At 42.8% G+C, this 13,194-nt stretch overlaps 1 protein-coding gene across 3 annotated transcripts in view; it reads right to left on the bottom strand.

Annotated features, from left to right (window-relative positions):
- Nucleotides 1-12,843, bottom strand: part of kmt2bb (lysine (K)-specific methyltransferase 2Bb) — a 39,660-nt gene extending 26,817 nt beyond the window's left edge. For 2 of the 3 annotated variants that reach the window (XM_061952544.1, XM_061952561.1), the window contains exons 1-8: nucleotides 12,438-12,843; nucleotides 10,012-10,090; nucleotides 6,393-9,887; nucleotides 6,095-6,276; nucleotides 5,889-6,008; nucleotides 5,452-5,638; nucleotides 1,240-1,477; nucleotides 1,094-1,161 (exon numbers count right to left, since the gene is read on the bottom strand). In XM_061952544.1, coding sequence (XP_061808528.1) covers nucleotides 1,094-1,161; nucleotides 1,240-1,477; nucleotides 5,452-5,638; nucleotides 5,889-6,008; nucleotides 6,095-6,276; nucleotides 6,393-9,887; nucleotides 10,012-10,090; nucleotides 12,438-12,767 — 4,699 coding nt within the window. In that variant the 5' untranslated portion in view covers nucleotides 12,768-12,843. The remainder of the gene's footprint in view (nucleotides 1-1,093; nucleotides 1,162-1,239; nucleotides 1,478-5,451; nucleotides 5,639-5,888; nucleotides 6,009-6,094; nucleotides 6,277-6,392; nucleotides 9,888-10,011; nucleotides 10,091-12,437) is intronic. The other variant, XM_061952552.1, reaches the window with a different exon arrangement.
- Nucleotides 12,844-13,194: the final 351 nt, after the last annotated feature.

Below are 13,194 nucleotides of genomic sequence, written 5' to 3'. Positions count from 1 at the left end.
ACAAAGACGGTACAAATTCCTGATTTAAATACCGTATTTTTCAGACCATAGGGCGCACTGGATTTATAGGGCGTACTGCCGATGAGCGGGTCTATTGAGGTATTTTTCATACAAAAGTCACACATCATAAAGCGCATTAAAGAGGTCACAATATGATTTTATTTTCAACATTTAAAACACTTTCTTGTGGTCTAAATGTACCAGGTAAAGGTGGTTCTTTAGTCAAAATGTTGATTAGATTATGTTTTACAGACCATCTTCAAGACGCTTTCTGATCGCCTCTTCAGTATGTGCCGTTTTGTGGGCGGTCTTATTCACGTGGCAGCATCTTTGTTGTACCAATAGCGAGTCCACTGACAGATATAAGTTATAACTGTACGCTAGTATGTATTATAAATGGCAACAGTGGAAGATGAATGCCCCACAACAACAGGGTAGAGAAAAAGAAAGAGCTTATTGATGCGGGCTACAGTGGTGGACGCGCGCAAATTTTCGGGATTTATGCAGATCTCATATACACAACAGCAGAAAACATTAAGTAAGAATAGTTTCTTTAGCATAATAGGTCAAAACCAAACACAATACAATATATCACCATGCCATTTTGGGGTCCTTATGTACACACCACAATAATAGCCGTATGTTGAAATACAGCACATCTGACTACGGTAGCCGTAATGCGCAGACAATCCATTCAGCGGTACGGCTTCGTAGCTAACCAAAGTTGTACTAAAACATTTTTACAGATTTTTGAGCGCCGTGTGTAATGTTCTATATTCTTAATGAAACATCAACGTTTTAGTCTTGCCAGTTTGCATCATTAATTGAACATCAGGCATCAACTTGCAGTCCACACGGATCTCTTACGCGTGACTGTAATCTACTGGTCACAATTATCATTACACCATATGCCAAAAAATTGCTTCGAGGTCGGTGAACACAACCAGAATTAATACCTACATAAGGTGCACCTTATTGTGAAACGCAATATTGACTTTTGAGACAATTAAATGATTTTAAGTGCGCCTTATAGGCCCAAAAAAACGATAATTTTAATTTCACAGAACATGCAAATGGGGGGGGGGGAAATCACCTTTGGGTACTGTTCTTCCACTTATGCGTCGTGCTTTTCTCTCTTCAATCTGATCACATTTCTTGTACCTTGTGGGTTAAAGAACACAAACCTATTATTTGTGAAGACTACATTTTCTAAACAGGTTGTCATATACAATAACTTACACGCAGCACTGTCGCTTGGTGTTGGGACCACCAAACTTGGGTTTGTCAAGGCAGTTGATGCAAGTCCCACAATCCTCCTCATGATGACAGCCTTTGCATACACCACACCTGCGAGAGCGGTAACCGAACGGCCCAAGTCCTTTTCGTTTTATGAAACTCGACGCCTTCTTGACCTTAGTGACTTTTGAGTCTGAGAAGTCGGGGCTGTCCGATTCTGATTGAGAGCCATCTGCAATATCTGGAACACATATTCAAGACTCATTATCATTTTGAAGTTGACAGAATGTTAAGAAGAATGATTTGCCTTTTAAAATATATTGCTGGAGTTTCGCCTGGTTCATGTTGCAGTGAAGTTAATTTAAAGGGACCTATGATGATTTTTATCTTTTCTGATTTCCAAATGTTACAATGTTGGATACTCGTACATTGCCAAAGTGTCTAATCATAAGGTTCATGCATTTGGGCGGGAGCATGCTAACAGTTTTGGATGCCGGTTTACGTTGTGTTTTGCGGTCTTTTTTTTAGCAGTGGGTACAGTGTAGCGGAAGTAGAAATTTGGTCATTGCTAATACATGCTCTCTGCAAGGCCCCTTCTTTCTGCTCTGCTGCCTGTAGATTCCTTCTCGTTTCATACTCTCTTGCCTGCTCTGTTGTCTATAAAATAAATACGTCTGTGCTTATTGGCCCACAACATTTTACACAGGACTGTTTTGTCGACATGGACCACTAAGGTAAGTGCGAAGTATGACTAGCCGCTAAACTCCGAAGGAAAAAACGGCACCATGGTAACAATACAACTTGGTTTGAGGAAACACAAGAAAATGGAAGATACAGATACATTATCGTGGCATGCACACAATATCACCGACGTGCAACATGCAGTGACATAAATGCTGGCTTCTTTATGCTGATCTGTATCGATCCGAGAGGGGGCAGGTGTGACCTGTGAATCTATATACTGTCTATTTTCGACCAGGACTGGAAAAAAGACCTGTGATGTTCGTCTTGAAGATATACTGTACATCACTTTCAAAATATAGATTTTGATACTTTTGATGGAATCTGGGAACGTCTCCACACATGAAGAGTTTGCAGACAGTGAAATAAACTGGTTATTAATGTGACTGTGGAGCAAAATTCACACCAAAGCATATCTAATACATATTATCTTGACTAGTGGTTCTCAAACTTTTTCCACCAAGTGACACCTCAGAAAACACTTGGCTCTCCAAGTACCACCATAATGACCAAAATTAAAATACAGTAGTGTAGTAGGCCTTAGTATGCATTAAAAACCAGGTCGAGGTTTTATTTAACAAGTATATTTTTGGCCACTGTATTATCATTACACATACCGGTAGTTTGAACAGTAACACTGTGTTTGAATATAGGAAAATTAAACACTGTAATTCAATCACATGATTTTTTTGGCGTACCACTAGATGTAGCGTGTGTACCACTACCACAGTTTGAGAATCACTGATTTAGACCAAAAAGAAGAGTGACAAATGTAGGGATGATGTTTGATAAGAAATTATCGAGTTCAAGCCTATTATCGAATCCTATTATCGAATCCTCTTATCGAACCGATTCTCTTATCGAGTCCAGATAGATTGTTGTATATGGAAAAAAACACAATATTTGCTTTAACAAATCACTTCACATTCTCTACTGCTCGCTACTATAGTATTACCATATCTGAGTTATTGTGCAGAAATGTGGGGAAAAAACTACAAATGTGCGCTACATTCGTTAACCGTGTTACAAAAAAATTTAATTAGACTGATACACAATGTTGGATATAGAGAACAAACAAACACTTTATTTATTGAGTCAAAATATTAAAGTTCGATGATTTGGTAAAATTGCAAACAGCTAAAATGATGTGGAATTAAATGATGGAATGGATTAAGTAAAGAAGTTAAACATTGTACTGATATGATCCAGTTTAAGAAGTTGTTCAAATGAATAGTGCTTACAAAGTACAAAGAAGAAGAATTATGAGAAATACTTTCAACCTTATTGAAAATAAAATATTCTTCATCTCAGTATATTAATAATGACTGAATCAATTAAATACATATTACAAAACTGTTGTATATACTAATTCACAGATACTTTATTATAAAAATGTCAGTAAATTATGTATATATTTGTATGAAGTGGGAAAGGGGTAGGATTAAATAAGCTTTACTTCTTCCTACTCCTGTAAAGTGAAATTATATGAAACTGTGATGTATTATGATGTGGTCGGATCATGTTTTGTTTAGTTATGTTCTGTTAGTTTTGGACTTCCTTAGTTGTTTTGTGCACTTCGGGGGTTTGTTTTAGTCACCATAGTTACTAATGATTTTCACCTGCCTTGTACGCGCACCTGTTGCTCATCAGAGACTCTATTTAAACCTGCCTTTTCCGGTCACTCGTCGTGACTTCATTGTTTGCATTTGTAACAGTTACGTTGGCATTCTGGTTTTCGAGCTCATGATTCCTGTTCTAAGTTACCTTAGCTTCTAGTATTCCTGTGCTAAGTTTTTGCTTTAGCTTCTCATGCGAACGGCACGCTTTCCTTTTGTTTCGTTCCTGTCTGTTGTAATGTAATGTGTATGATTTATGAGAAATAAATAATCTCCTACCTGCACGCTTTCATCCGGAGCAGTCAGTTTTGCGTCCCGGGAACTAACCGCAGCACGCCGCACCCCACCGTGACAAATGACTGAGCTACGAGTCGTAATTTCTTGTGATGTCACACGGGGCATTTCTTGTCGGGACGGGAGTCGTTCCCAGGGATTCCAATAAAGAACCAACTCTTTTTCTTTACTATAGTGGTCTCGATAACGTGTACCGGTTCTCAAAAAGAGATTTGAGTCCGAGGACTCAGTTCTTTTCTTATCGAACAACCGGGAAAACCGGTTTCGAGCATCATCCCTAGATAAATGTAGATTAGAATAATCATAGGTCCCCTTTACTTAGAAAAATTAAGCATGTGACATTGCATGTAGCAATAATTAATAGGGGTGTAACGGTACACAAAAATGTCGGTTCGGTACGTACCTCGGTTTAGAGGTCACGGTTCGGTTCATTTTCGGTACAGTAAGAAAACAACAAAATAGTACAATAACAATAGCAGAGACTACTCATCCCTGAACACCATGGAGTTTATGTAGGCTTAATGATGCACTTACATTAGTGAAGTGAATTACATTTATATAGCGCTTTTTCTCAAGTGACTCAAAGCGCTTTACATTGTGAAACCCAATATCTAAGTTACATTTAAACCAGTGTGGGTGGCACTGGGAGCAGGTGGGTAAAGTGTCTTGCCCAAGGACACAACGCCAGTGACTAGGATGGCGGAAGCGGGGATCAAACCTGCAACCCTCAAGTTGCTGGCACGGCCGCTCTACCAACCGAGCTATACCGCCACATTATTATATCAACTATCAGAGACAGAAACTCTTCATTTAACATAATGTCCTTTTTTGCTGCTTCAACACAGATCAATCAACACAGAAAAAGGTAAAGTGAAATAACAGACAGACAGGGCTTTGCTGTCCGTAACACACACAAACACGCACACACACAGCAAAATGAGCTAACGTTACGCTAAAAGCAAATTAGCCATCACCTCAAGCCAGGACTGCGAGCGAGCTGAAGCTGCCATTTATGTTTCTAGAACGTCAACGGGCTCATAGTGATGTTACTAGTAGTTGACTGGGCGGTGTTTATTATAATTTGGGGAGAGTCCGCTGCCTGATGCTTACCTGCTAAACGCTAAGCACTGACTCCATGCGCTCTGAATATGCACTGCTGATTGTCTGTTACCGCTCTGAATACGCACTGCTGATCGGCTGTTACTGCTCTGTTTGTAACTAATCAGATGGTTGTGTGGGTGGGACAATGCTGGGTGCTGTGTAGAGTACTGACAGACAGGCAGAAGGAAGCGGAGCAGCTTGTTAAGACTTTAGCTTAGGCGGCTACTTTATATGTTCATGTGGAAACTCGTTCGGTACACCTCCGAACCGAACCCCCCGTACCGAAACAGTTCAATACAAATACATGTACCGTTACACCCCTAATAATTATCCATCCATCCATTTCCTACCGCTTGTCCCGTTCTGGGTCGCGGGGGGTGCTGGAGCCTATCTCAGCTGCATATGGGCAGAAGGCGGGGTACACCCAAAGAAAATCAGGATTGTGACTGTCATTTTCACCTACCCTTTGTGACAGCTGAAGGAGAGATGCCTGTTCTTTCGTGCAGAGGCAGAGCGCTGAGCCTGGGAATGTCATCTGGTACCAAGGCCCGAGGCTGTCCAAGCACCACGGAAGCGGCTCTGCAGACGTGCTTTATGCGTGGACCTCCTGCTTGGCGAAACTCTTGGCACAGCATGGAGATGAGCTGCGGCTATAAGCAAGACACAAACAGAGCAACATGCTCAAGCGCTGAAAGAATTGTAGAACGATGATGTAATTGACTCTAATGGGAATAGTTTAGATCAAATGCAGGCGCACATCAGCATACTGCATAGGATTTGTGTGCTTCATTGTGCTTATTTTAATCTACAGACTAGTCAGATAGGGGTAAAAGGCGAAGGAAAGAGGATATTTAGGTAGATCGATTGTTCTCTGCAGGCTTTATTGATTCATGCACTTACTTGTCCTTGAGGTGGCTCTGTCTTGATTGGAACATCGGTATCAAGCTGCATCCTTTGCTTCCTTTTTTGTCTCTTAGAGGTCAACTTTCTCGATCGGACACCAGTTGGGCCAGATAACAGCTACGGAGAAAAAAACAAGGCATCTGTTTAAGAAGGTTGTATTTGTATTTAAATACAACTCATCCTTGGTGACGGCATGATCCTACCCCAGATGACTTCATCTGTTTCTGCTGGTCAATTTTCATGAGCTGAGCTTTCGCTTTTCTGAGGAGGTTCAACATTCTTTTATTGGCACCAGTAAGTCGTGCCCTTTGCGAAGCTCCTTTCCCCACAGATGCAGGATAGTCGACTTCGCCTGCACCTGACTGCTGTCCAGGCTGAGGCTCGGCTGTGGGTGTAAAGGAACACATGCCAGTTACACATCACATATTTTTTTACATCAGTCACTAAATAGAAATTCCTTAGCTTTTTATAACCAAGGAGTGTAGATAAAAGTGCACGTACCTGAGTGAAGCTTGACACTCTCTTTCCCGACTAAATCCTCTTTATCCGCACTATGAAAGGTGAGCAACCCGGACTTGGTATCTTTTATGCAAACCTTTCTAACAACTCCAGGTGAGTCAATGTCTTCTATTTTGAGCTTGGATTTTTCCTTTGCACTGTCTGTGCTGCGTTGCCTCAAGCTAATGCTCATGGCCTCATCGTCAAGTCCTTCCGCTAAATCAACAGGTGGCTGCAGAGTTTTGCTTAAACCTTCCATTTCTGCTGCACTTTTGCTTGGGGGAAGTCCTTTGTGCAACTTGTTCAGTCGTTGATAAATTTTAAAGTGTGCTGCTTGCTTGTTCAACTTAAGAGGTGACTTCTTTTTTTGAGCATCCAAAAGGCCAGTAGATAGACAATCTCTGGGTTTATCAACCGGTAGAGATAAAAAGAGATCTTCACATTTGTCCTCGGGAGTTTTGTCCAGTGTAAAGATTTCCTCAGTCAACTCTGGAGGCAGATCCCACTTGAAATTGGAACCCTTCTGAATAGAGATCTTCTTTTCCTCTTTGTCGCTTTTTGTCTCCGTAAAAAGGTCAGTTATGTCAGCGGTGTCATCCAGGTCGTCAGATGAAAACAGATCCAGATCCAACTGAGCTTCTCTCAATATGTCCTCCTCGTCAACAGGTAGGATGGGGGAGATGGCTTGGCCCGGCTCGTCATCTTGCCTCTTTCCAGTGCGTATTTGCAAGCCTAGTTGCAAGCCTTTCTTTGGGGAGTTCCTCCGTGGCAACACGGACATTCCAACATCATCCATAAATCGTTGTGGGGTTTTGATCACTCGAGAGGATCTAGCACTTACAACGGGCATTATGAAGTGTTTTATGTTTTTTACAAACTTTGTTTTGCCAGGCGGATGGTCATCACCATCTGGTCGTGACCCATCCACTATCGAATCCATTTCTTCCTGTTTCAAACTGTCGCTGTCTTTGTCAAGCCCTATTTCTATCAGCGTAGAAAGGATAGACTCTGGGCTTTTAGAGTGTAACTTAATACCAGAAGGTCTCTTTTTATATTTTTTATGCACACCAACTAGTTTAGTATCTGTACCAACTGTGGGAGAAGCGCCTACTTCTGATTGGATTGAAATGTCAGCATCCTCTTCAATTGTTCCCTGATTTTTTGATTTAAGTGGAGCAAACTTTCCATCCGTGTTCCTGTGTTTGTGCTTCTGACGCTGTCCAATTAAATTTTTCCGCCTCTTTTTTACTTTTTTCCTGGATTTCTTTGGTAAACACAAAGTGTTTGGGTCACTTCCTTGACTTTCTAAAGGCACCAACTGCTGACAATCTATTAACTGGATGTCTGTTTCCTCCTTTACCGATGCTGGTTTCTGCTCTTCCTCCACTGATACAGTGACCTCATTTTCCTCAGGATGCTGGATGCTTTCTTCTACGGCCTGGAGCTGGACATTTTCTTCTACGGCCTCAGGCTGGACGGTTTCTTCTACAACATTAGGTAGACTTGCTTCTGTTTCTAAAGCTTGACTATCATCCTGAAAGATAGACTCTGTGCCAGCAGATTCAACAGCGGCCAACTCTACATCAATGGTGCTTTTTTGAGTAACAGCAGCTTTCTTCTTTTTAGCGGACCTCCTTTTCCCTGATTTACTATTTCGATGTCTCCTAGGTTTCGAAGGCACGGACAATGGTTTGTCCTCATTCATTTGTAGCTCGACCTCATTCTCTGTCGTCTTCAGCGGAGACACTTCATCAGGCACCGGTAAGGGATCATCTGTTACCTCTGTGGAATCCTTCGCAGGAATATCAGAGGCTTTATTGCTGGTTTCCTCTGAGGACTTTTCAGGGAGAACATGCGCACTGGACTCATGAGCAGGAGATTCAATTTCCACCTGTGGTGTTTTTTCCTCCACAGGACTCGTTCTGGACCTCCGCTTTGTTGGAGTCGTCGTGGGTTTACGTCGCTTTTTTTGAGGCGACTCAAGGCTTGCCGTTCTGCTCCGAAGTTTCCTGGTGGGCTGGACCTCCACATCCAACAAAACTTTTTCCTCTTGAACTTTATTGCCTTCTTTAGGAGCATGGTCTTTATTTTCAGGCACAGGGCTGACTTGCTGAACCAAAAAGGATGCCTTGGACTTTTTATGTTTGCCAGGAGAAGAAAGCTTTTTTATCTGAAGAGGTGGGACTTTCCCACACTCCAAATTTTTGACTTCTTGATGACAACTTTCATTTTCGCCTCCTGCTGTAAGTTTCTCTTGCAATGTGGACTTTTTCTGACTGGTCACATCAGCTTCTTTTTGGCTCTCTTTCTCGTAGCTGTCTGTTTTATTACTCTCCGGTGGAACGGAGTTGTCTACTTGTGAAAGATGTTCTACTACTGTCAGACTGGTGTCAACAGCACTCTCACACAGAACGGGCAGATCTACTTCAGGTCCCCTCTTTTTTTGAGGTTTGACTATGCTGTTAGCAGGCTGGGTCTGACTTCCTAATGTAACTAATGATAAAGTCCAGATGAATTTTTTCCGCTTCTTTTTTCGAGTTGACTTTTTCCCGCTGGAGTGTGTGTCATATTTGGGGTTTTTGATCCTTATCAATTTCAAATGTGGGACCCCAGCTTCCTCGTTCGACGGTAACCCGTCACCAGGTTCCACAGATAAATGATCTGTCTCTGTGGAGGATGAAGAATGGTTATCTGGCACTGAAGTATCCTTCTTGTTAAGCCTTTTACTTTTCCTCTGTCCACCCCTTTTCAACAAGCCAACTTTTCTGGACACTTGTGGCTTTGTATTGAGAGTGGACTCACTTTTGATGGGATTTTCCGGTTCAGCAGCAAGGTTTGAGACAGGTTTTAGGAGTGGGTTAGTGACTCTATTACTTCTCCGAATCACTTTTCGATTGGCTTTAGAGTCTTTTATTAACTTTGCCTTTGACTTTATAGCCTCTATCACAGTGTCAGATTGATCAGGTGACTTCTGGTCCTCAGCAACAACTTCGGTAGCAGGCTGGCAGGGCGATATTCTCCCCTTTGAAGCAGATCGTCCGCGTCTTCTGGCAGGTAAAATCCCCACACCCTTGTTGTGTGCAGTCTCCTCATGCGGTTCAGCTTTTAATTTGACATGAGCGCTGGAAATTTGTTCAGCCTGAATGATGTCGACTTTGGGCTGCTCCTCGGCTTCTTTTACCTTCATTTTCTTGACAGACTTTTTATGAGGCTCCTTTACAGTTCTAGTTTTCTTTTTAGCCACCAACTTTATAGTAATCCTCGGCGTTGGTGACAACGCTTCACTTTTCGTCAACTCCTGAACCACTGTGTTCTTGCCTTTAGAACGTTTCCTGGAACCCTTAGCATTCTCCGATTTGGAAGATGCGGCATGCTTCTCCTCTGCCGAGTTTTCATCTTTCACAGGATCAGGTGGACACATAGGTACCTCCTTGGCTGGCGGAATAGGCGGTACCTTCGTCGCACTTTGACGTTTGGATTTTGTACTGACATCCTCACCTAAGAGAACAAAACATTGTAAAATATCATACAATCTAGAGAGGAAATAGCATTTTAATATTGAATTGCAACTTGTTCATATGTAATTGTAACCCTATGTGGGTTGAGTTGCTTTTTTTTTTACCTTTGGAAGGGTTATGCCGAGACCAAGGCGCTCCTTTGGAACGTTTTCTCTCGGCTACAAAACCTCTGAAGTCATCGCCCTTAAAACAAAAATAAGAAATTAACACACACAACAAATTTCATATGATTGTGCTTGGCCAGTCAGAAGAAACATGGCTCAAATATAAATTATTACACAACATAGTAACTTCAAAAATAGACTAATGAGTGCCCCAAAAAGTGTCAAAACTGCCATTCAACATGAATTAACGCCCAGTGTAATAGTTATGTGTACACTACATTGATTGAAGCTTAATTAGATGTTTATTATGATCATCACAATGGTTGTTTACATTCTGCAGCAGATATTTCATTCAGATAGTAGCTTAGTGACAAAATCCATCAAGTGCCTTAAAGGCCTACTGAAACCCACTACTACCGACCACGCAGTCTGATAGTTTATATATCAATGATGAAATCTTAACATTGCAACACATGCCAATACGGCCGGGTTAGCTTACTAAACTGTAATTTAAAATTTCGCGCAAAGTATCCTGCTGAAAACGTCTCGGTATGATGACGCTTGCGCGTGACGTCACGGATTGTAGAGGACATTTTGGGACAGCATGGTGGCCAGCTATTAAGTCGTCTGTTTTCATTGCAAAATTCCACAGTATTCTGGACATCTGTGTTGGTGAATCTTTTGCAATTTGTTCAATGAACAATGGAGACAGCAAAGAAGAAAGCTGTCGGTGGGAAGCGGTGTATTGCTGGCGGTTGCAGCAACACAAACACAGCCGGTGTTTCATTGTTTACATTCCCGAAAGATGACAGTCAAGCTTTACCATTGGCCTGTGGAGAACTGGGACAACAGAGACTCTTACCAGGAGGACTTTGAGTTGGATGCACAGACGCGGTACCGTGAGTACGCATGCAGCTGCGGCTTCCAAACATTTGATCGCTTGCCCGTACGTGCGTGCCGCTATGTGCATGTCACGTACGTAACTTTGGGGAAATATATGTGATGTATGAACTTTGGGGAGGTGAACTGTACTTTGGCTGTGGGATTGAGTGTGTTGTGCAGGTGTTTGAGTTGTATTGGCGGGTTATATCGACGGGAGGGGGGAGGTGTTTGTTGTGCAGGATTAATTTGTGGCATATTAAATATAAGCCTGGTTGTGTTGTGGCTAATAGAGTATATATATGTCTTGTGTTTATTTACTGTTTTAGTCATTCCCAGCTGAATATCAGGTCCCACCCGCCTCTCACAGCATCTTCCCTATCTGAATCGCTCCCACTGCCCTCTAGTCCTTCACTCTCACTTTCCTCATCCACGAATCTTTCATCCTTGCTCAAATTAATGGGGAAATCGTCGCTTTCTCGGTCCGAATCGCTCTCGCTGCTGGTGGCCATGATTGTAAACAATGTGCAGATGTGAGGAGCTCCACAACCTGTGACGTCACGCTACTCGTCTGCTACTTTCGGTACAGGCAAGGCTTTTTTTATCAGTGACCAAAAGTTGCAAACTTTATCGTCGATGTTCTCTACTAAATCTTTTCAGCAAAAATATGGCAATATCGCGAAATGATCAAGTATGACACATAGAATGGACCTGCTATCCCCGTTTGAATAAGAAAATCGCATTTCAGTAGGCCTTTACATTAGTGAAAATGTGTTGAGCAGCCCCAAAACAATAACTATAGGGCCAGTGTTGTCCTGTGAAAACCAAAAGTTCCAAGCAACAGTAATTACATCTGTATGTTGTTACATTTCTAGCAGCATGTCAATGAGAAAACACAAGTCACCAGTTTGGCAGTACAGTACTTGCTAGCATGCAGCCATACCCTATGTATAACACATTGAAATACACTCTAAACGTGTCCACAACAAGAGTGTTATACGAAGTATGTAATAACGTTACAAACCACATGGTCTTTTATAAAGAAAGACACAGATTTTCAGAGTGAGTAACCGACAACAGTTAGCAGCGTAGCTAGTGGCTGTGCGGGGCAAGGGTGCTAGCCTTCCCGTTCTTTGTGTTCGCTACTATTAGCTGCCAGCTACTCTGGCCCGATAAGGAGCGGGCCATTCGACAGCTAATTGCGATCGCTGTTTACAAATTGGCGTACTCACTCACTAGCTTTCATTAAATATTCAACATTTAACGCCGCGCGGTGATACTGTACGTAACTGTGCGACAATTAACACAGACGCGTTAAAGTTACTGTACTTTTATTGTCCAGACTGTATTTGACAGAGCGACTCACTAAATGTCATGAAAAACTCCGCTCGGCTAGCATTAGTTAGCATGTTAGCATATGAGGATTAGCAAGGGGGATGTTGACATTTCTCCATGGCACCGATAGACACATTTTAGAAAGCACTCAATAGTACACATTTAATAGTGTGATCATGTGTGTGTAGAAAAAATAAAATAAGGATACTAACTCCTGAGTCGGGTTGGGACCTCACCTCTTCGCTCCCACTAGAGCTGTACCCAGCTTGGCCAAGGGTCTTGTGGCTCGCTTCTATTCCGAGTAAGCGCAAGTGAGACTGGTCTTCGTTTAACGATACCACCAGGTTTGAGGGCCTGGGCCCTCCGCAAGTCACATCTTCGCCTTCTAAGCCTGACCGCCCGAGTTGCCACCGCTTCTCAGAGCGCAAACGACTGCGAGATGACCAAGGCCGACCGGGGAAACGACCTCTGGCCGTGGCGGTTCCACCTTGGCCTCCCCCGGCAGCCGCGGTTGCTGATCCGCATCCCGCTGCCGCCATCATTGCTTCAACAACAACACACACACATACGCACACACGGACGGCTAGCAGCTTGCGCGAGGACTGGCAAGAGGGAAGGCGCGAGATGGGCGGGGCGATGGCGCAATGCCTCACGGGAACTCTAGTTTTTCATCAGACGTGACTCACGGAGGGTTACGCTCTGTGGACATCTAGTGGTGGCTGTAAGACTGACAAGATTAAGTTAAAGTACCAATGATTGTCACACACGCGCTATGTGTGGCGAAATTATTCTCTGCATTTGACCCTTGATCACCCCCTGGGAGGTGAGGGGAGCAGTGAGCAGCAGCGGTGGCCGTGCCCGGGAACCATTTTTGGTGATTAAACCCCCAATTCCAACCCTTGATGCTGAGTGCCAAGCAGTGAGGTAATGGGTCCCATTTTTATAGATACAAGATGGTAGGGGTCTGGG

Source organism: Nerophis lumbriciformis, linkage group LG04 (genome assembly GCF_033978685.3).
Source record: "Nerophis lumbriciformis linkage group LG04, RoL_Nlum_v2.1, whole genome shotgun sequence".
Taxonomy (NCBI): Eukaryota; Metazoa; Chordata; class Actinopteri; order Syngnathiformes; family Syngnathidae; genus Nerophis; species Nerophis lumbriciformis.
Note: the sequence above shows the minus strand (reverse complement) of the source record. Positions and strands in the feature narration are given on the sequence as shown.